We start from the raw sequence: 20,886 nt of genomic DNA on the forward strand, positions 1-20,886 counted from the left end.
GAATTAAGCATTAATTATTACCCAAGAGTGTGTGTTAAATGATAGTAAAGACCTGACAATGCAATATGTAATTTCATCTAAGCAGCACTTGTTTCGACCAGATTTGTGCTGAAAAACATAGTTCACTTTGATTTTAGTTTATCTACGAAAATGATTTACGGTATGAAATGTAAGAAAAAGTTATAATAAATGTTATATTTAGAGTGTTTTAGCTCTGTTTTTCTCATTCCCTCTGCTATAAACTACATTGTTCATGCTTAATGCAAGCAAGAATTAGAGAAAGAGATAGAGAGATGGAGAGAGAGAGAGAGAGAGAGAGAGATGGTGTTTGACATAGCTTTTGTAGAGTTGGCCGGCCGCGGTAGTCTAGCGGTTCTAGGCGCTCAGTCCGGAACCGCGTGACTGCTACGGTCGCAGGTTCGAATCCTGCCTCGGGCATGGATGTGTGTGATGTCTTTAGGTTAGTTAGGTTTAAGTAGTTCTACGGGACTGATGACCACAGATCTTAAGTCCCATAGTGCTCAGAGCTATTTTGTAGAGTTGACATTCATCGCCTCTTAGCAGCCAGCTGCGCTTGCTATCAAACAACACATTGATGGCTTGAGGAGCCCTCTCTCTCTCTCTCTCTCTCTCTCTCTCTCTATCTATCTATCTATCTATCTATCTATCTCTCCCTCACTCTGTCTCATTGCAGTCTCTGTTGCGCTAGCTCAAGGTCTCTCTCTGTGTCAACCTGCCAACAGCAAAATTGAAGTCCATGTTCAAATTGAGGTTTGATGTGTGTGTGCGTTTTGCTGACACATTTCAGATCTGGAAATATGACAAGTTACACCCTTTTTGTAATTTCTGTGTGTTAAATGCTTCTGAACAAAACAAAAATTTCAGGTCGTTCAGATGATTTTTTTCACAGCCAAGTTGGCTGCTTTTGGGGCTACATTGTGATTTGTTGCTTCGTTTTCATGGTGTGTAAATTACTGGATGCCTGGCAGTTTCGTTTTAATGGCCGGTAAATATTTCGTTGCTATTGGAAGAAAAAGGGGGGAAGGGGTTCATCAGTGTCAGTCTTTCTTGTAACGTCGACGATGTTGACAAAACTGGATTATGCTTAATGGACGTTCATTCAGGTAGGAGATAAGGCACTTAGTCTATATCACTTATATTCTTTATTTAAAATAGAGTCACAAAAATTTTACATGCATCTTGCACGAAGAACTATGTACGGAAATCACCAACTGCGGCAGAGCATAGTCAACAAATCACGAAGGCGCTTTACGTCAGCTGCGTCGTCGCACGGGGTGGTCGTAGAGCACGGCCTGCAGGAACTGCGGCGAGCTGACCGAGGTGCGCACCGTGTGCTGGCGGCCGCCCGGCGACGTGGAGGAGCGCGCGCCCACGCGCACCAGCTTGTGGTCGCCCGTGTGCTCGTACATCAGGCCCTCGCGCGGCTCCGTGATCGCCTGCCAACGGAACAAGGGCCGTGCAGGGACGCCGGCTGTCACCCTCACAGCTACACAGCCACACTCGCTGGTTTTTTCTCCAGCTCGTGCGACTGCTTATGCACATGAGTACCAACGGAAAAACGCTCCTATCGGAGCACGGAAAATGTGGATATGTTACTGCTTATTTAAATTAAAAGACACTGACTGAAAAGTGGGGTACCTGCTGCCTCATTCCACCTACCTCAGCATCTATTTTTTTTAACACGCAATTCACCTCAAACTCCCAAACGCTCATACACACACACACACACACACACACACACACACACACACACACACACACACTGGTCTGTCGCTGTAAACCACTCACATCCATCCATCCACAGTTGCCCTCTCTCACTCAGTCATTCAGCCGAACTCGCTGTCATTATTTCTTTGTGTCTCTCCTTCATTGTCTCCTGTGTCACAGCCACAGTCCCCTTTGTTGTATTCTACTACTACAGTCTCCTCTCACTCTCGCAGTCACTGTCTCCCTCCTGCTCCTTCTTACTGCTAATATCCCATTACTTCCTTCCTACTGCTGTTGCTTTTTCTCACAGACACTATCACTCTATTCCTCATCGTCATTATCATATACTCGATCTCTGATTATTACTGGGAATCACCCACTTCCAATTTTCTCTCTACTCCTCCCTCCCCCTCCCCTGGCATTGTCTCCTTAACTCTGTTCCTAGCACTACTCTGCCACCATGCCCCTCTCTTTCTCTCACACTGTCACTGTCTCCGTCGGTCTTTCTATAACACGGCCACTGTCTACCATCTTCCAGAACTTATTATTTTTCCGTCTCTTCGCCACTGCCACTGTCTTCTTCTTTCTCAGCATAAAAAAGAGAGCATATGTTCACATACCCAAATTTTGGGAAAAGTTTTAAAGGTGTTGAGGAAGGAAGAATGAGGTCTTTTAAATAAATAGGAACATAGTCGCATTTTTCCTGCTCCGACAGGAGCACTATTCTGCTGGTTCCCCTCTTTTTCCCTGCTGTAGCAGAGCATACAACTCATGAGAAAATAAATTTATCAGTCATTAAAACTTAGGTAATTTATTTATGTGAAATTAAAATAACGCAAAACCAATTTTACACGGCAGACCGGATTTTACGTGAAAAAAACTCCATGTGCTTCAGTACTACAACATAGGGTTCCCAGATGATAACGGGAACATTTTACAGCGTATTTCTCCTTGCAACGTCACTTTGTAAACTACGTTTTAGCCTCACACCGGATTTTAATGCGTATTTTACGTGTACAAGTAGAGTAGCTTTCAACCTCTGTGTCTCGGAAACGGATAAAGATATCGACAAAATTTTCAAAATTGTTCGAGATCGGGATCTTAGAAATACATCGCCAAAATTATAGCTGTGCATAGCCATCTAGGATCCACGGCTGGGTTTTGGTACCCAAACAATAAGTTTTGGGAGTGTTTCCCGACAACGGATAAAGGTTTTTCAAAAGGGAGAGCTGTTTCTTCTAGATAAATGCCTAGAGAATGAATCATTAAAATTTGAGAGATTTGCTGTGGCCATTTATTATTTGGATTTCGCCTCATACCGTATTTTACGTGTAGAAGTAGGATAACTTTGAACCTCTATATTTTGGAAACGGATAAAGAAATCATCAAAATTTTCCACGTTGTTCGAGATCAAGATCTTAGGATTCTACTGTCAAAATTTCAGCCGTTTGCTGTTTATAGCCGTCCTAGAATCCTCGGCTGGGTTTTGATCCGCTGGTGACGGCAAAAATGCAATTAAAGAAACCGAGCAACTGCCCACCAAATATTGGTGCCTCCGTAACTCTCATCAAGCCCACCGTAGACCATATCAAATACTAAGATAACTAAACGATTTGCTCCATTGGCCTTAGCAGGAGGACCCTTTACTGTAGGATAGTGACACTAAGACGTTTCGTCTGTGGGTATACAGATGGCCCGTAGACCAAGGCCTATCCAGAGCACATGACCCTACCTTTTTACCACCAGTAGCACCCGAAGTATGAGCACCGGAAAATCCCTTTTTATGACTGGCCTTTTAGGACATATCAGTCACACAAGCTGTCGCATGCATACCGATGTACTATTCAGAGTTCATTTATACTGCAGTTAAAAAAACTTATGACTTTAGACACTTCTACCCTGCAAAGAGGATATTATACCTTTGTCCAAGTAATCCTAATCAAGTTAGCTTCTCCTCTCACGCCAGTAAAGGCTCGGCAGATATACTCTAATGCAACCTGTTGCTTCCCTGTCAGTAAACAGTAGCACGTGTTAGTGAGTATCAATGGCAAATTGTGATTTCAGTGCTCGTTGTGAAGTGTAGAGTTCTCGAGTGTAGAAGAGTTAGCATTTTTAGCTGGGATAGAAATAACATTGTAACACACATGTACGCACTTACAGTTACTACACTACTGGCCATTAAAATTGCTACACCACGAAGATGACGTGCTACAGACGCGAAATTTAACCGACAGGAAGAAGATGCTGTCTTATGCAAATGATCAGATTTTCAGAGCACTCACACAAGGTTGGCGTCGGTGGCGACACCTACAACGTGTTGACATGAGCAGAGTGTACAACCGATTTCTCATACACAAACAGCAGTTGACCGGCGTTGCCTGGTGAAACGTCGTTGTGATACCTCGTGTAAGGAGGAGAAATGCGTACCATCACGTTTCCGACTTTGATAAAGGTCGGATTGTAGCCTATCGCGATTGCAGTTCATCGTATCGCGACATTGCTGCTCGCGTTGGTCAAGATCCAATGACTGTTAGTAGAATATGGAATCGGTGGGTTCAGGAGGGTAATACGGAACGCCGTGCTGGATCCCAACGACTTCGTATCACTAGCAGTCGAGATGACAGGCATCTTATCCGCATGGCTGTAACGGATCGTGCAGCCACGTCTCGATCCCTGAGCCAACATATGGGGACGTTTGCAAGACAACAACCATCTGCACGAAGAGTTCGATGACTTTTGCAGCAGCATGGATTATCAGCTCGGAGACCATAGCTGCGGTTACCCTTGACGCTGCATCACAGACAGGAGCGCTTGCGATGGTGTACTCAACGACGAACCTCGGTGCACGAATGGCAAAACGTCATTTTTTCGGATGAATCCAGGTTCTGTTTACAGCATCATGATTGTCGCATCCGTGTTTGGCGACATAGTGGTGAACGCACATTCGAAGCGTGTAGTCGTCATCGCCATACTGGCGTATCACCCGGCGTGATGGTATGGGGTGCCATTGGTTTCACGTCCCGGTCACCTCTTGTTCGCATTGACGGCACTTTGAACAGTGGACGTTACATTTCAGATGTGTTACGACCCACGACTCTACCTTCATTGGATCGCTGCATTTCAGCAGGATAATGCACGATCGCATGTTGCAGGTCCTGTACGGGCCTTTCTGGATACAGAAAATGTTCGACTGCTGCCCTAGCCAGCACATTCTCTAGATCTCTCACCAACTGAAAACATCTGGTCAATGGTGGCCGAGCAACACACTCGTCACAATACGCCAGTCACTACTCTTGATGAACTGTAGTATCGTGTTGAAGCTACATGGGCAGCTGTACCTGTACACGCCATTAAAGCTCTGTTTGACTCAATGCCCAGGCGTATGAAGGCCGGTATTACGGCCAGAGGTCGTTGTTCTGGGTACTGATTTCTCAGGATCTATGCACCCAAATTGAGTGAAAATGTAAATCTAATATAATATATTTGTCCAATGAATACCCGTGTATCATCTGCATTTATTCTTGGTGTAATAATTTTAATGGCCAGTAGTGTATATTCGCCTATGTTTCATCTCCTTATATCTGTTCTTTAAATATTTTGGAAATACTTGAGCTATATCTCCCACGGGGAGATACTTGATAAGTATTGATGAGACCCAGGTAAACGAGAACAACGGTTTATTACGACAACAGTAGAGATATTTAATGGCAAAGGAAAACCCTTCTCAGCAAAAATACTTCTCAGACACTAACAGGCAAACGCCTGGAACACACAGCGAATAAACGTAGTGGGACGTGAAGACAATGCCACTGATAATCCCTGCTAAGAGCCGACGCATCAATTGGCCTAGAGCTCCGGTGAAGCGAACTGTAACGTGTCCGCTGTTCACTGAAAATAACAAGCCCCTCCTTGGCTTGACTGTGGCGCAGGATAACCGTTTTGTACGCTATTGCTGCGGTATGTAGTGTTTTCGGTGATGCTTTGCCTCACTTTGAGGATTTTCCTCCTGTGTGGATGGCTAATTGTTTTGGTGGCGGAGTAATGTTTTTCTACCTTACAATGACGGTATCACAATATCATTATACTACACGTTGAAGGTGTGGTGGTGGGAGACTTTAAGTCCCACGCCACCCTCTGATGGTTTAAGTTCAGAGTTGCTGATAAGGGTGACACAACTGCAAAGGTAGTTAGAGTGAGGGTCGCACCAAGGACTGCACAGAATGAGTGGCCATATTAAAACACATACTATTAGTTACCATACTGGGGCGACTGGGCTCTTGTTAGCCATGATCCAATCTGAGTCCTCGAGGATGGTCAGAGGAACAGGGTGGTATTCCCAATGCCAGGGAGTCGTGGTGCCAATGTGTTGCAATCCATTGACTGTGTCGTGCAGGGCGTCGACTTCGTCGTAGAGGGCCTCCCCTTCTCTGAATGGACGTCTTTAGAGGGATCATGTTGGTTTCCTCGTGTAAAGTAACAGTCCTCGTGAGTGGAGGGGCATGCAGGCTCCACCAAAGCACCTTATTCTGCAGGCATTGGAGGGTCTGCATCCAGAAGGCACTAATCATGGCCAAAGCACAAGAGCCATGGGGGAAGACTGGACAGCCGTCTGGTACATCTGGAGCTTGGTGACTATGGTCAGTTCCCTGCTGTAGCAGGAAGGGAAGAATACATTTATCAGCTTCTGCCCCTTTTGGGTGACGTATTCTGCATATCGATGGAAGAGCAGTTTTTATCCATCTGCACAACTAGATATTTGGTATCAGGTGACCATGGGACCAGGATGCCTGCAGTAGTGATGTTTTGGTGTAGGATAGGGCCCCGTTTGGTGGAGCAGACAGCTGCATTTTTGGCAGCATTGAGGGCAATCTTGTCTTAAAGACGCCAGGTGGCTGTTGCGTCCACCTCCCTCTGGAGATGAGCAGTGAGCTGGTCACTGTTGTGGTAGGTGGTGTAGAGCGCCGTATCGTCGGCGTATTGCATCAGGTGGCAGTGAGGGATGACTGGCAAATCATCAACATAAATATTAAAGAGTATGGGAGTTACAATAGAGTCTTGAGTAATACCCATCAACATGTGATGTATGCTCGAGTGTTCCCCTTGCTCAGTAAACAAGAAGATTCCATCAAGGAGAAAATCATCCATGTTCTTGATAAATGTCCAGGATGGTCGTCTGTGTCAGCAGTTTGCACACGAGATTGTCTTCTAAATCCTGTAGTAAGCATTCTGTAGGTCCAGGAAAATCGCTGGCGACGACATCTTGGAGCTAATGCCCTTGCTGATGTGTTCTGTGATCCTAAGGGCTTTAGTTCACCTGACAAGCGGGATGTGAAACAGCACTGTTCTAGACGGATCGTCCCAGCCGCTGCCAGAGGCTAGGGAATTCGGTGCAGGATCAAAGATTGGAGGACATTCGCCACAGTATTCAGAAGGCTAGTGGGTCTGTTGTTGGTAGGCACTGTAGGATCCTTTGAGGGCTTGGGAATGGCAATGACTTTTTGCTGCTTCCACTGTGGGGGGAAAAGGCCAGTTGTGCCACAGCAGTTCATGATATTGATGAATGAGAGTAGTGACTTGTGCAGGAGCCGACAGAGGTGTCCATTTTAAAAAAATGGTTCAGATGGCTCTGAGCACTATGAGACTTAACTTCTGAGGTCATCATTCACCTAGAACCTAGAACTAATTAAACCTAACTAACGTAAGGACATCACACACATCCATGTCTGAGGCAGGATTCGAACCTGGTCGCTCGGTTCCAGACTGTAGCGCCTAGAACCGCACGGCCACTGCGGCCGGCGGTGTTCATTTAAGATTCTGTCCAAACCGAGAGCTGACTACCAATGTTTCCACTGGAGGATCCTTTGGACTTTTGCTGGGAACATAATGTGAGGGGCAGTAAGATGTGGTCGATGTCTGAAAGTGGTAATGTCTGCCAGAATATCGTGTTCATACTGGAGTTCACCAAGTGTAAGCTCCTGGACGAGCAGTTGATTCTGGGCCTCAAATACATTGGCCAGAGTTTCCACAACACGGAGGGCATCATAAGTGAAACCACCCACTGTGCAGATGGGATGGTTGGTTATCAGTACACGCCTCAGATTTCAGACAACAGGCCATTCCGACTTATATTGGTGGAGAAAGGCGAAAATCTTGACCTCCCATTGTTCTGTTTTCCTATCGGAGAGGTGGTGGCAGAATTCACCCTGGAGATGCCTCACGCAATGCTGAACCCGAGGGTCACAAAACTGTTTCCTCTGCTTGCATAGTGGTTCGTCTGTATTTTAGTTCATTCAATGGAGGAGGCTAGGCGTCCAGTGGCGTTAGAGCCCTAGGTGCAATGGAAGCAGAGGTCTTAATTGCCTTCTGGTATTCCTTCGTTAGATAATCAACAGCACTAACCAGATTCACAAGCATTGCCAGCCTGAGGTTTTCCCCAGTTGTATTGCTGAGGACCCTGACAACTTTGTCACAATCGGTGACGTCCAAGGTAGAACAGATGTCCGAAGACAGAGCCACATCAGAAAGGTCCAGGAACACCAGGTCATGATCAGATCCCAGTTCATGGAGTGTTTCCAACCAAAACTGCACCACAATATTCTTGAAAATGGGCACATACAAGGCCATAGACTGACAGAGCCAGAGTATCCTCCTGTTCGAGGAGGAGTCTGCCCTTGGGATTAGCGATGCAAGAATGGCAAGCTGGATGTATGGTATTGAGATATGCCCCACTGAGTCTGGAAAGCGAGCTCAAAAAGTGGCTCAAATGGCTCTACCATCTGAGGACATCAGTCCCTTAGAACTACTTAAACCTAACTGACCTAAGGATATCACACACATCCGTTCCCGAGGCAGGATTCGAACCTGCGACTGTAGCAGTAGCGCGGTTCTGGACTGAAGCGCTTAGAACCGCTCGGCCACAGCGCCGGCTGAAAACGTGCAGAGTGAAGCTTCAAGAAGAGGCAGGTTGGGCTCAAGTTTGCACAACAAGTGTGATAGCTCCAATGTGGGTACAGACAGTTGCCAACATGGCCTCTATATGTTCCAGTGGTTGGAGAGCCTCGTGACTGTGGGAGAGTGCCTTATGGAGGAACACTGCCATGCCCCTATCTTGGTGATGGAGCAGGTCTGTGCGATAGCAAACCATGCTGCATAGACGAAAATTGTCCAACAGTTTCAGATATGTTCCCAATACAAGTAAAATTTCCCCATGATGGTCGGAGAGGGAGGTGATCAGTTCAGTTTTCACCTGTTTAATACCATTAGCATTAAAATACAGACAACTACAACCTGAGAGGGCTGGAGGTTGTGCAATGGGTGATTTGCCATTATAACAAAATCTGACTGACCCCTTCAACCAGCGCGACGACCTTTGTGGGCCCATCCTGTGACTAACGTACCTTCTGACCTGTTTTACAAATTACTGACCTGATGTGGGGATTTTTGTTGTTCTGTCACCAGAAGCCTGATGAGTGTAGTAACTCATTGCTTTCGACTTCACGAAGTTGAGTACTATGGGTAGTTATCATTTGGGTCAAGCAGGTATTTCACATGGTCTTTCTGATAAACTGCCAGCAATTGGGGTGAAAAAGGGGCTGCAGTTCAGTGTTCAGTTTAATATAACTCGTGGGATTGTAAATCATGATAGGAGGGATCTTCTCCTTCTTTGGTGGTGGTGGCGGTGGATTCTGAGCAGTGGGGTCAGGAGGGTGACGCATTGCCTGGTCCATGGCACCAACACATGCGGTTTCTCCTTGGTAGGGAAGCATCCATATCCGAATCACAGCCACTGCGATGGGTTCGAGCGGATGACCATCTAGATTTTCTGGCGCAGGGGGGAACGACAGGGGTGAAGATCCCAGAAGACTAGAGGGACCGACGAGCTGGTGTAGGAGAAACACCACCCAATGGTGCCTCCACATGGTGGTCGATTGTATCAGTGTCTGGAGCTTAAAAGGCGTGACAGGCAGTGGATGAGAGGTCTATCACTAGACAACCATGACAACTGTCAGATGATAACGTGGAAGATCAGTCGCTCATGCAGTGCTGTGGACAAGACATGTATCGGTATCACTGTCAGTGATTACTGGTGACTTGTGGTTGGAGGTACGTTGCGCACAGTCCTTAGACCATTGAACGGTGTCAGTATTGGCAGCATGCCAGGATGGATGTCCGTCAGCAGACTTCACATTGCCGCGTGAAAGGGTGGCCGAAGTTTCGTCTAGCCGTGGATTCCTGTCCTTGTTCCTGTTCATGTTTTGTCGCGGCCCGACTGACAAAAGACATAAATCCTGTCGCCTATAAATTCCAGGGAGACTGGGACACATACAAATAACAACAGTGCCTTAGAAGGCAAAAGAGAACTCAATGGCGACTCAGGAACTACGAATAGCAACGCTGAGTGGAACTCGTGACCTTAACACCAGGAAGAGCACATACTGGCAAGTAAACGAAGTCAGGGCTCCAACCTGGCTGAACTGTGCCAACATGTGGACTTGCGCCATCCTGTACAGCTGGGGTCCAGAGGAATTCGTGCCAATCCGGTTCCGCACAAGTGACACAGCCGAGGCAATAGGGCCCTAACACGGAGGACCTCTGGTGACTCTTGCCCTACCGTCTGTAGTCCCTATTGTGATCGACGCAATACCTTGTACACATCCAACCATGTGATTCTTCAGTGACTGAAGGGTTGCCGATCGCTTTCTCCACTTTTCGATGCATATATACAAAAGTGTGAAGATATCAAATGTAACAGAAGATTGTTAAACTTACAAGATTTCTGATCACACGCTGAATAGGCAGTTGAATTCCCAGCTACAACGCCCTGGCTAAGGCTGGCACACACGCCTGCAACATCAGTTTAGAAGTAGCAGTGTCAGTGACGCGGCATATCGAAACCACACTTGCAAACAATACAAGAAATCAACGTGTGAGCAATGGAGGTGGTTGCTAACCTTGTTAATTGCCACTGATTAAGAACTTGGATGGACGGAAAAATACACAGGGTCTCTCGCCTAAAAGTCGTCAGGCACATTTTCTCTGAAGTTCCCTAAGATATTTGCAATTTTGTTTCTGCATTGTATAGCTAAGTCAGCCAAAACCAATACTGCTCATCACTTTTCCCATGTGATGCTCAGATCCATCATAATTTAGGCACGTCTCACACTGTGAAAATGATTCTGAGATGCGAGATAATAAATCGCGCTCACGATCATCGCGCAGTTGCGCTACGCTTTGTTCTCTGCTTTCGAGAGAGCGTGAAGCAGCTGGGCGAACACGCTACAAACTTAGACGAGATTATCTGCCAATGGACGCCTGCGAGGCGCAAGACTATATACGGCACTCACGATCGGCCCTCAGTCAGGACTCTGTTTGGGTAAAGGTTTTCGAGGTTGGAGACAGTGTGTGGCACTCACGATCAGTACTCAGTGAGACAACAGATGGGATAGGGCAGGCAGAGACAGAAAAACAGTGCCAAGTTCGCCTAGACGCTGATCGACATCGACACCCGCTAAATAGAACGTCAAATTCGTCTAAGTACTCAGAAGAAAATCCAGAAATAATTGTGAGGCATGCTGAACTTCCTTTGGTTGATAAAAAAAGTGCATTTACAGATAATCGTATGACTGGTCCTAAATTGTACATTTTGTGAGGTTCTAAAATGGCAAAAAGAAGCGATGCGAATGTGTTGCTTGGGTGGAAAAGTGCATATTGGAATTTTTCGGAACCCCCTGAGATCTTGAAATCTCTGCTGGGTGGTGGCGATAGTCAAAATAGTTTTGGAAACGCTCTTGCGTACAATATGCGTTTCAAATGACATTTGGCGCGAAACAAAAAACGGAAGGAACATTCATCCTTACCTTTAAGGTTCAGAACCTAATTTACCACCTTACTGCTGCTTAGCCGTCTTTCGTTTCTAATTAAGAAGAAGAGGCAAATATTTGGAATCAAAATTTCCCACAGCTTAAAAACCATCTGACTGCTCTGCTTCGAAAGATGCTGCATCAAGTGAATCCATAAATCCACGGTTTTAAGGCTGCACTAGAGTCTCTTTCGCGAGGACAAAATAATTATTATAAATTTGTCTTTAATGAAGATAAACAACCATCTGCTCGACGTCGGTGCACTGCTTCGGTTTATCAAGAACGTGAGCGGCGTAACATATTATTGCGCTCCCAAGACGATCGCCTTCATGTAACACATCAGTCTTACGACGCCCTACAATATCTCTTAATTCATTTCCATGCAGCACGTGGTTGTAATTTTGGATTGCATCAAATCAACCCTACCACAAGATTGTCGAATATAAACAAAAAAATCACCCAACAATTTTATTTTCACCTAGTACATGTAAGACGAAATCGTTCTGTCTTCCTACAAGGATTTCGTGGACTGTTTAGCCTGTTTATCGTCGATACTTACTGCACTTAAACAACAACCAGAGAGGGCTAGGCAATGAAGATTATGTGCACTTGCGGGAGGCTAAATCACATTACTTCAAACGTTGCATACAGAGAATTTTTGTAAGCCAAAAGTAAATTCCACGTGTTGGAAGTGTCGGGCATACTACAGATAAATACCGGCACAACGTCAGCATTCTCAGTTACTTGAAAAGTAATTTTATACCAGTGTGCATATTCAACACTACCAAAAGTATTTTATAGTGACTGTGCCGAACTTCTGTTTCGCAAAAGATCTTAAAATAAAATCGTTCTCAGTAAAATCAAACCGAGTTCTTTTCTAAGAATAGAGAACGCAACAATAACAGCATTTTGAAAAAAGATTGTCGCAAATAGTTATTTACAATCTGTTTCTGTGAACTAAGGTTTTTGTGTTAATGTTCTTGTAATAGAAGTGTGATAAATGTTAACAGCATGATCACTGTAAAAGATGCCCTCCGAGAACTCGGTCGTTGGCTTCAAAGGTATCAGGGGTTGGTAGGATATTTCCAACGCGTGGACAAGTTCGCGAATTTGTGTTCTCTATGCCTGAGATCCTTGAATTGGAGTGCATTAGTTGGGGACCGTTTTCGTACCTTCAAAAAGCGATGAACGAACAGTACAGCAGTTAACAGCCACAGATCTATGATGATTAAAATTCAAAAACTGAAGGAAAGGAGGGAAAACTAGAACGATGAAGCATCACCAGGTCATTCTCTCCTGGAAACACTGGCAGGAAAAGAAGTTACACCTGGCGTTTAAGTAACATAGATGGGCACATTCCAGTAGGATGCAATGTGCAGACACGTGTATTAGTGTTAGCCAAGCGAGGCGTACCGTATGTTGGACACTTCCCTTTACGGCTTCAAAGAAACAAATATGTTTAACGGGAGGAAATCGTCTCATCGAAACTGTCGTTTCCCAAATTTGTCATCAAGAGGGGAGACATAGCGACCAGAATGTTCCTGTATCTGCATGCCGTGAGGAGTATTTCGCTGGACGACGTGGGCTGATACGTGTCACACGTTGACGAAAGGGCGAAAGGACCCCACAATCAAGGAACAACAAAAGCACCGATAAGCAAGTGTGGCAGGATAAACATATATCACCCTGGCTCTTTAGTGCCCTGGTTGATGTCGTCGTTTGATTATTACTTAAAAATTCTTCACGAAATTCCGGTTAAAAATGCTCTGGAAGTTGGCGTCACGTGGCAACAACTCTTCCCTCCAGTCGTAGAACTGTCAAATGTCGCAAGTTGTTCTAAACTCACTTTAAGGTTTTCTGTAGTTTTCTCAAATTATTCGAGGAGAATGCTAGAGCACTTCCCTGAATAAAGCGACCGTGCTCCGCCTCGTACTTCGTCTCCAATGCCCTCGACATATCAGGAGATTAAAATTTTTCTTCCCCGATTACGAATGATGTGTAGCGTACCTCCCTATGCTAAAGACCGGTGTTTGGAGTTTCTGTAGAGTGCTCCCTTAACTACCTCGATAAAGTCGCTCCTTAGGTGTTACAGCTACATGTACGTCGTACTACGAAAGCCACCTAACGATGTGTGACGGCTGGTACTTCTGGAACCACTAATTGCTGCTTCCCTTCCCTGTTCCACTCTCTAATGGCGTATGGGAAGAATGATTGTCCATAAGCCTCTGTATTGGCTCTAATTTCTCGAATTTTCTTACGTGGTCATTTCGTGATGTTTATGTAGGGAAGCAATATGTTGTCTGACTCATCCTGGAAACTGCTCTCTCGAAATTTCAACAGTAAACCTCAGTTGTAGCGCCTGCCACTGGTGTTTATTAAGCATTTATGTAACGCTCTCGCTCCGACTAAACGATCCCGTGACGAAACAGCTGCTCTTCATTGGATCTTGGCAGTCTCTTCTGTCAGCCGTAGGTGCTCACGCTCATGAGGATGATTTATCTGGACTTTAATAAAAGATACCTCTACAGGAAATTGATTTTCCAAACATTAATTGCTGCAGAAAGAACTTACCACTAGTTTGGGTCCGAATTCGTCTTCGAAGAGCAAACGTACCTGCAGCGAAGGATTGTTTTCCCCTGGGTAGAGTGGAATTATTGAACAACCTAATGTGCATTCCCACGCATCCAGCAGTGTGCGCAAGTGGCTGGTAGAACACAACTGGCGCTTGATCTTAACACAAAGTAGCATCTACAGCACCATTCTGGCCTTCAGAGCTGACAGATTAGCTACTGAGACTCAAGTAGTGCTATCAGCGCTTGCCTGCGTCACTCCTGCAGCTGTTATATGTGTTGTAAACTGCGATTCGTTAGTATCCAGCAGGTTGTTGCACGGGAAATTGCTGTTGTGAGTGTGAACTATAGACCCAGTCATGACTCATATAAAAAAATGGTTCAAATGGCTCTGAGCACTATGCGTCTTAATTTCTGAGGTCATCAGTCGCCTAGAACTTAGAACTAATTAAACCTAACTAACCTAAGGACGTCACACACATCCATGCCCGAGGCAGGATTCGAACCTGGGACCGTAGCGGTCGCTCGGTTCCATACTGTAGCGCCCAGAACCGCACGGCCACTCCGGCCGGCGATGACTTATATAGTGAAACACTATTCACACGTACCAGTTTGAGAGATAAAGTAGACTCTTTCAAAGTACGAAACTCAATGGATCTTGGACTTGATAGTTCAATGTGAAACCCATGCATGCTAATTTTCGTGCAACGTATCGCAGAAATCCTACCAGCCGTCCTGCTGTTTATAGGTGATACAAGCTGTTTTGGAGGCTGGTTGTTTAATACGTAGGAACAAATACTCGCGATTACTGGAAAATATCGTTGATGGACAAAGGAGAAGATCTGTCAATAGGCTCAAACCTCGACACCACTTGCTTCTGTTGAATAGCGCATTTGGTGAATACTTAAGACACATTTGCCAATTATATCTCATCATTTAACAGCAATACAGAAACCAAAAGACGCAGATTAAGAGATCTGCAGTGAATAGAATGTGACAATTGGAACCTCCACCCCCCCCCCCCCCCCTACATTTTCTGACCGCTAAGTCGTACCGTGAAGTTGGGCGAGGAATTGGTCTTGGTAACGCGCGTGTGCCAGTTGAAGTAGCCCAGGTCGGTGCAGCGCGGCCACAGCTTCTTGGCGCCGCTGAAGATGCGCAGCCAACTCTCTGAGGCGATGCGGTGGGCGAAGTCCACGTAGCCGGACACCTGGTGGCCCGCGCGGTCCACCAGCCGTATGAAGATGATCGTCTGCAGCACAGTGGAGGCTGTTCCTGCACGTCTGTGGTATGTTGTACTGGAAACCACACTGACCAGGCGCGTTGCTGTGGCCAAAGTGGTGTAGCAACTAGACGGGTTGCAAGTGCATGTCTAAGGAGCTGGAGCCATACCGCCTGCAGTGCTATCCGCAGACATCGAGCTGTGCCCAACGGAGCATCCACACAGCGAACATGACGGCCTAGTTAATCCGACAGATATTCCATTCGCTTACTCTGAATGCTTCATCGACTTCTAAAACTATATTAGCGCACTGCACATGAAATTAGGCAGGCAAATACTATGCATCACAGCCTCTAGCGTTGATAACGGCCTCAATTCAGTGAGGAAGAGGGTTCAGAAGTTGCTTCAGGTATGCCATATCCAGCGGGAGCCACTCATTGATGATTCGATTCCTTAGTGTTTCCAAATTTGGGGATGTTGACTGCTGTGTTTCACTCGTTGTTACAAAAAAGCGCAAGACATTACTGAGGGATTAAGATCGGACGACTTAGCGCGACAGTCAAGGTGTGATGGGGTTCCTGAGTGTCCGTAGACCAGGGACCTTGTAAACACAACTGTTGCTACGTTGGAAGACGGAAGTGTACACAGCATATACATTCCAATGTGTAGAAGGAAGATCAACACATGGTTATCAGGAATGATCAACCATACATCCTGGTACATGTTCACGATAACCTGAATGATTGGACCCATGTCATGATATGACGAACATCCTCCACACTTTAGGTTAAATGTATCATTGGGTCATCGGTTCACTCGACAACTTGCATCCTTTGAAAAGGATAAAAATCGTCATTCGTCCGAACGCACTACACTCTTGCAGTCACCTAATGTCCAGTTTCTGTGTTTCTTTTGACCACTGAAGACATGCAGTTGCATGCACTGCTCTTAGCAATGACCTTTCGGGAGGTATCTGGCTCCATATGTAACCGACATCGGCTGTCGTCGGCTAAACTTACCACTCCTCTCAGGTGGTTGTCGGTTAGGACCGTTTTACGACCATTGTTCTTATGCTGTGTTACTTAGCTGCGAGTGGTATGCCTCTCTTTCGTAGACACATTGTACAGCTCATGTTAATACACCTACTAATCAGACAACTTAATTCACTGTGTGGTGGTGGATACGTCGAAAAACGGTAGCACCTTTCTTCCAGTCTCCCACACAAGTGACAAGAATACAAACATGACTTGACAGGCTTGACTTACATCGATAGTGGAGTGTCACATGATCGCCTGCTACCACTTCTTAGTCATCTGCAGCGCTCCAAGTGACCTGTGTGCTCTTTTAAGGTGGTGGTTTATATTTTACGTTGAGAGCTTATCAACGTACCACTCATTTTGAACACGGCAAAATGAACTGTTCCAGGAAGTCTACATCGTGACCAAACACCTGACATTACAGTGACACCAGAATGGGTGTAGTCGTCAAAAGAGGGTAGTGCACAGCGACATGTGACTGCTGACTCTGCAAAAGATCCTACAGCACAGAAAGTTCATTAACTTGTCCATCCTTCATTGAGTCAACTCCCCGGGTCATATTTCAGCAACGTAGTCCTTGGTCATGTGTGATGAGGGATGTGAAAGACTTCTACGAAGAACGACAGATACCTCTACTTTTCTTGCCCGTACGCTCGCATGATATGTCGCCCATCGAATGAGATACGTCAAGGATATCGTTGGTCAGCGTCTTGCTCGACACGATTCCCCAGTGAAAAATCGTTGTTCCTTATGGACTCTCATACAAATCACGCAGCGAATTTATCCTGGCAATCTCTGATGGTGCTACATGGTATTTAGACCATCTACACGTGTGAACTAAATAACAAATTGCAATCATTTATGTATTGCCGTGTAATTAATCTCTAGAACGTAAGCTAATTTCAGTTGCAAATATCCTTCTTAAATGTTGTAATTTTCTAAAACGGTAGGATAATTACGATCAAGTGTTTCGAAATATTTGGAAATACATCAGTCACTGTATGAAGGCACTGAAGAATTCCATAACTTATATATTTCACTGCTCCAATGATTTACACCAAAAGAGGAACAAGTATATGTTCCTTGAAGCAACTCTGCAACAAAATATCCCATTTTAATGACATCTGGCAGTTTAGAGGTCAGAAAAGCTATCAGGTACAAGCATACTATAGCATTAAGCCAGGAAGTGAAAAGGGACATAATACTTACGAAGCATTCTGATTTCTCTCGGTTTCAGAGTACTCGAACATGCTGCAATAAGAAACTCCAGCGTCCTACCGACGTTGACGTTAACGTCGACATCATCAAAGGTAGTGCATCAACGCACTGAAGACAGCTGAAAAAGGATCCTGCTATAGCTTTGTTGAGGAGATTACAATGACCTGCAGTTGTAGTAGTTTAGACGCGATAATACTGTCGGTCGAAAGGGGATTTCAAACCACTCCACCGTACGGAGAAAATGTTTCCTCTGTTTTAGGAACAATTTTATTTTATAAATTTTACATTTACTAGATCTCTATAGCTAGCAGAAGCAATTCGCTGCCTTAAGCAGTGCTGTAGAATGTAATGGCAGCGAGTAGGAAGCTGGTTCTTTCGAAGGTAGAGGTGAGGAGTAGACCATACGGCGCGGTAGTCAATCATGCAAGTGGGGAGAAGTACGCAAGCCTCGAGAGCGAATCTTGCTTGACAGTCAATGCGTAGGAGTACTGCAAGTATTCTGAAGTGAAATTCACAATTTTCTTTATTAAATATTAGTCATTAAGATTCAAGTTTGATATAGCAAATACTAGGAGGAGGAGCCTACGGGTCATCAGCGCTTTAATACCATAATATCGCTATGCAATAAACCAGTTAATTTAGTAGAAACTGAACATTGTTAAATTACTAAAGATGTACGAAGAGCTACAAAGTTTTACATATTAAGCAGGAGATTTCGGCCATGCAACAACGTCGCCAGTTGGTAATAGAATACACTGGGTTGGTACATAAGTTCGTAGTGTTTTTCTGTAACTTAATAAGCACAACACATACACATTACAGAGACTTTAGTCTGCCAATTTTGGGATAACTTTCCGATGCTCCGACTGTAGTAATCACATGGTTTTGAAGCGAAGAACTCGTCGAGGTTTGTTCAGAGCAAATTTTCATCCACAAATGAAGTTCCTTGAAGGTTGTTCAATAGAGAGAGGGAAAGGTGAAAATCTGACGGCGCAAGACCACGTGAATATAGTGGGTGTGGAGTGACTTCCCAACCCAATTCATGCATAGTGTTTTTTGTAACTCTAGCAGAATGCAGGTGGGCGTTATCGTGGAGTAGCATCATTTCAAGCAGTCTTCCCTTTAGTTGTTCTCGGACTGCGAGTGCAAGACGTCTTGAGTTGTTGACAATAAATGTCAGCAGTGATGGTTAAACCTGGGGAAGCAGTTCATACTGCACCACGTCGTCACTGATCTACCAGATACATGACATTATCTTTTGGGAATGCACGTACGTCTTCGTGTGGTGAGTTGCTGCTTTGTTTGGACTCAAAACGTTCCTTACTTCTAGAAAAGACGAAATTATATAGCGGTTACGGCGAAATAATATACAATTCGATGACGGAATGAAGAAAGTGGAACTATTGGAACGTGTGTCACAACGTAAGCCACGACACCCGACATACGTCGTAGATGAAGTTGCCAACAAACATGGACATTCTGTAATTAGATTACCTCCCTATCATTGCACTTTAGTGCTATAGAGCTAATATGGGCCCAAATAAAGGGGTACATAGCACGAGAAAATAAGACATTCAGGCTTTCAGAAATGGAAAGACTTTTACACGAAGCTGTTTCTAAAGTAACTGTGGAAAACAGGAGTAGTGTGGCAGTACATACAAAAGCTGTCATTCAGGAGGCATGGAAGAACGAATCCTTATTGGAAGATAGTGTTTCCGAATTAATTATTGCCGTCGGGGAGTCATCTGAAAGTTCTAGCGACGCAGATATAAGCGGCGTTTTCCAGCTGTCGGACACAGAACACGTCGAGTGATGGTAAGCTGCAAAAAAAATTGTACCTTTTGGTGGTGTTGGTGTCGTTGTCTTGGTATTTTGAGTTTTGTGATTTTTTGCGAAATTCATGACACAAGACGGAAATGTAACTAACGGCGGTATATGTGCTGCTTTCTCCAACCCCACGTAAGTTATATCAGCACTTCAACGGTACGCACAATACTATTCTCGTCTTGGCGAAACTGTAGCACCCACCCACTTCCAACAAGCTCTAAAAATAAATTCAAACCTTTCCGAAACTTTTTCTTGCTTTGACGCCCCACGAAAAATGTAAAGGGAAAATGTTTGTCGCTTACTACATTTCTTATGTTGATTTGGAAAAAGTTCAGCGTCAGACGTGAGATTTTAATTTATTACCTCACTATTACTGTTTGTATTGCTCAGAAAGTTTGCAAACATTATCGAAATATGCCACTGAAGACAACATTAAAATTTTGTTGTTGTACGACACGTGGTTTAGGAGATACGGAATGATTAATATTGAGTAGCTTGAAAAACCAACTTTCGTCAAAAGTTAAATATTTCTCTATTTCAGCAGCACAAAATTTTCACTAAGCTAAAAAAAAGTGTTAGAAGGTAGCCCTCGTATCACTCTACTATGTACAGTTGCCAAATTATAAAAAACACGACTTACATTTTTTACAGCGGCAGCTGGCAACATTGCACGGCCGCTCAGCGAACTGTCAAGTACAAAGTAGTTTTAATCGCACTATAGTGAGACTGCCTACTTTACACTTGTCCGTCCTCCTTACTGCTGCGCGGTCTGGGATCCTTACCAGAGAGGATTAATGGGGTACATCTAGAAAGTTCAACGAAGAGCAGCACGTTTTGTATTATCTCGAAATAGGGGAGAGCGTATCATGGATATGATACAGGATTTGGTATGGACACTATTAAAACGAAGGCGTTTTTCGTTGCGGCGGAATCTTGCCACGAAATTTCAGTCATAAGCTTTCTCCTCCGAATCCGAAAATATTTTGTTGGCGCTTACCTAAATAAAGGGAAACGATGATCATAATAAAATAAGGGAAATCAGAGCTGGCACGGAAAGATGTAGGTGTTCATCTTTTCCGCGCGCTGTTCAAGAATGGAATAACAAAAAATTATTGCGAAGGTGGTTCGATGAACTCTCTGCCAGGCACTTGAGTGTTATTTCCAGAGTATCGATGTAGATGTAGATCTACAAGAAATATTGCAATGTTTAAAGCCACTAGCTATTCTGCGACTGCACGATACGTGTACTGCGTGTTATGACACGTCGCAGTTCGCTGCATGACCACTGTGGCGCGTCCAGTAGTCCCCTGTTCCATATGTCGGAGGACTACAACGTTGCGAATGGGGCTTTGAATTAGAAGTTACGAAATACTGGCCTCTCCTACCCTCGCAGCTGAAACTGGGTCCCACGTGCCATTGGATAT

The 20,886-nt window shown here is 44.8% G+C and overlaps 1 protein-coding gene across 1 annotated transcript in view; it reads right to left on the reverse strand.

Annotated features, from left to right (window-relative positions):
- Window positions 1–1,274: 1,274 nt before the first annotated feature.
- The window catches only part of LOC126482222 (cilia- and flagella-associated protein 299-like), a 54,353-nt gene continuing 34,741 nt past the window's right edge, over window positions 1,275–20,886 (reverse strand). The window contains exons 3-4 of the mRNA XM_050106201.1: window positions 15,213–15,410; window positions 1,275–1,457 (exon numbers count right to left, since the gene is read on the reverse strand). Coding sequence (XP_049962158.1) covers window positions 1,275–1,457; window positions 15,213–15,410 — 381 coding nt within the window. The remainder of the gene's footprint in view (window positions 1,458–15,212; window positions 15,411–20,886) is intronic.

This window comes from Schistocerca serialis, chromosome 5, assembly GCF_023864345.2.
Source record: "Schistocerca serialis cubense isolate TAMUIC-IGC-003099 chromosome 5, iqSchSeri2.2, whole genome shotgun sequence".
Taxonomy (NCBI): Eukaryota; Metazoa; Arthropoda; class Insecta; order Orthoptera; family Acrididae; genus Schistocerca; species Schistocerca serialis.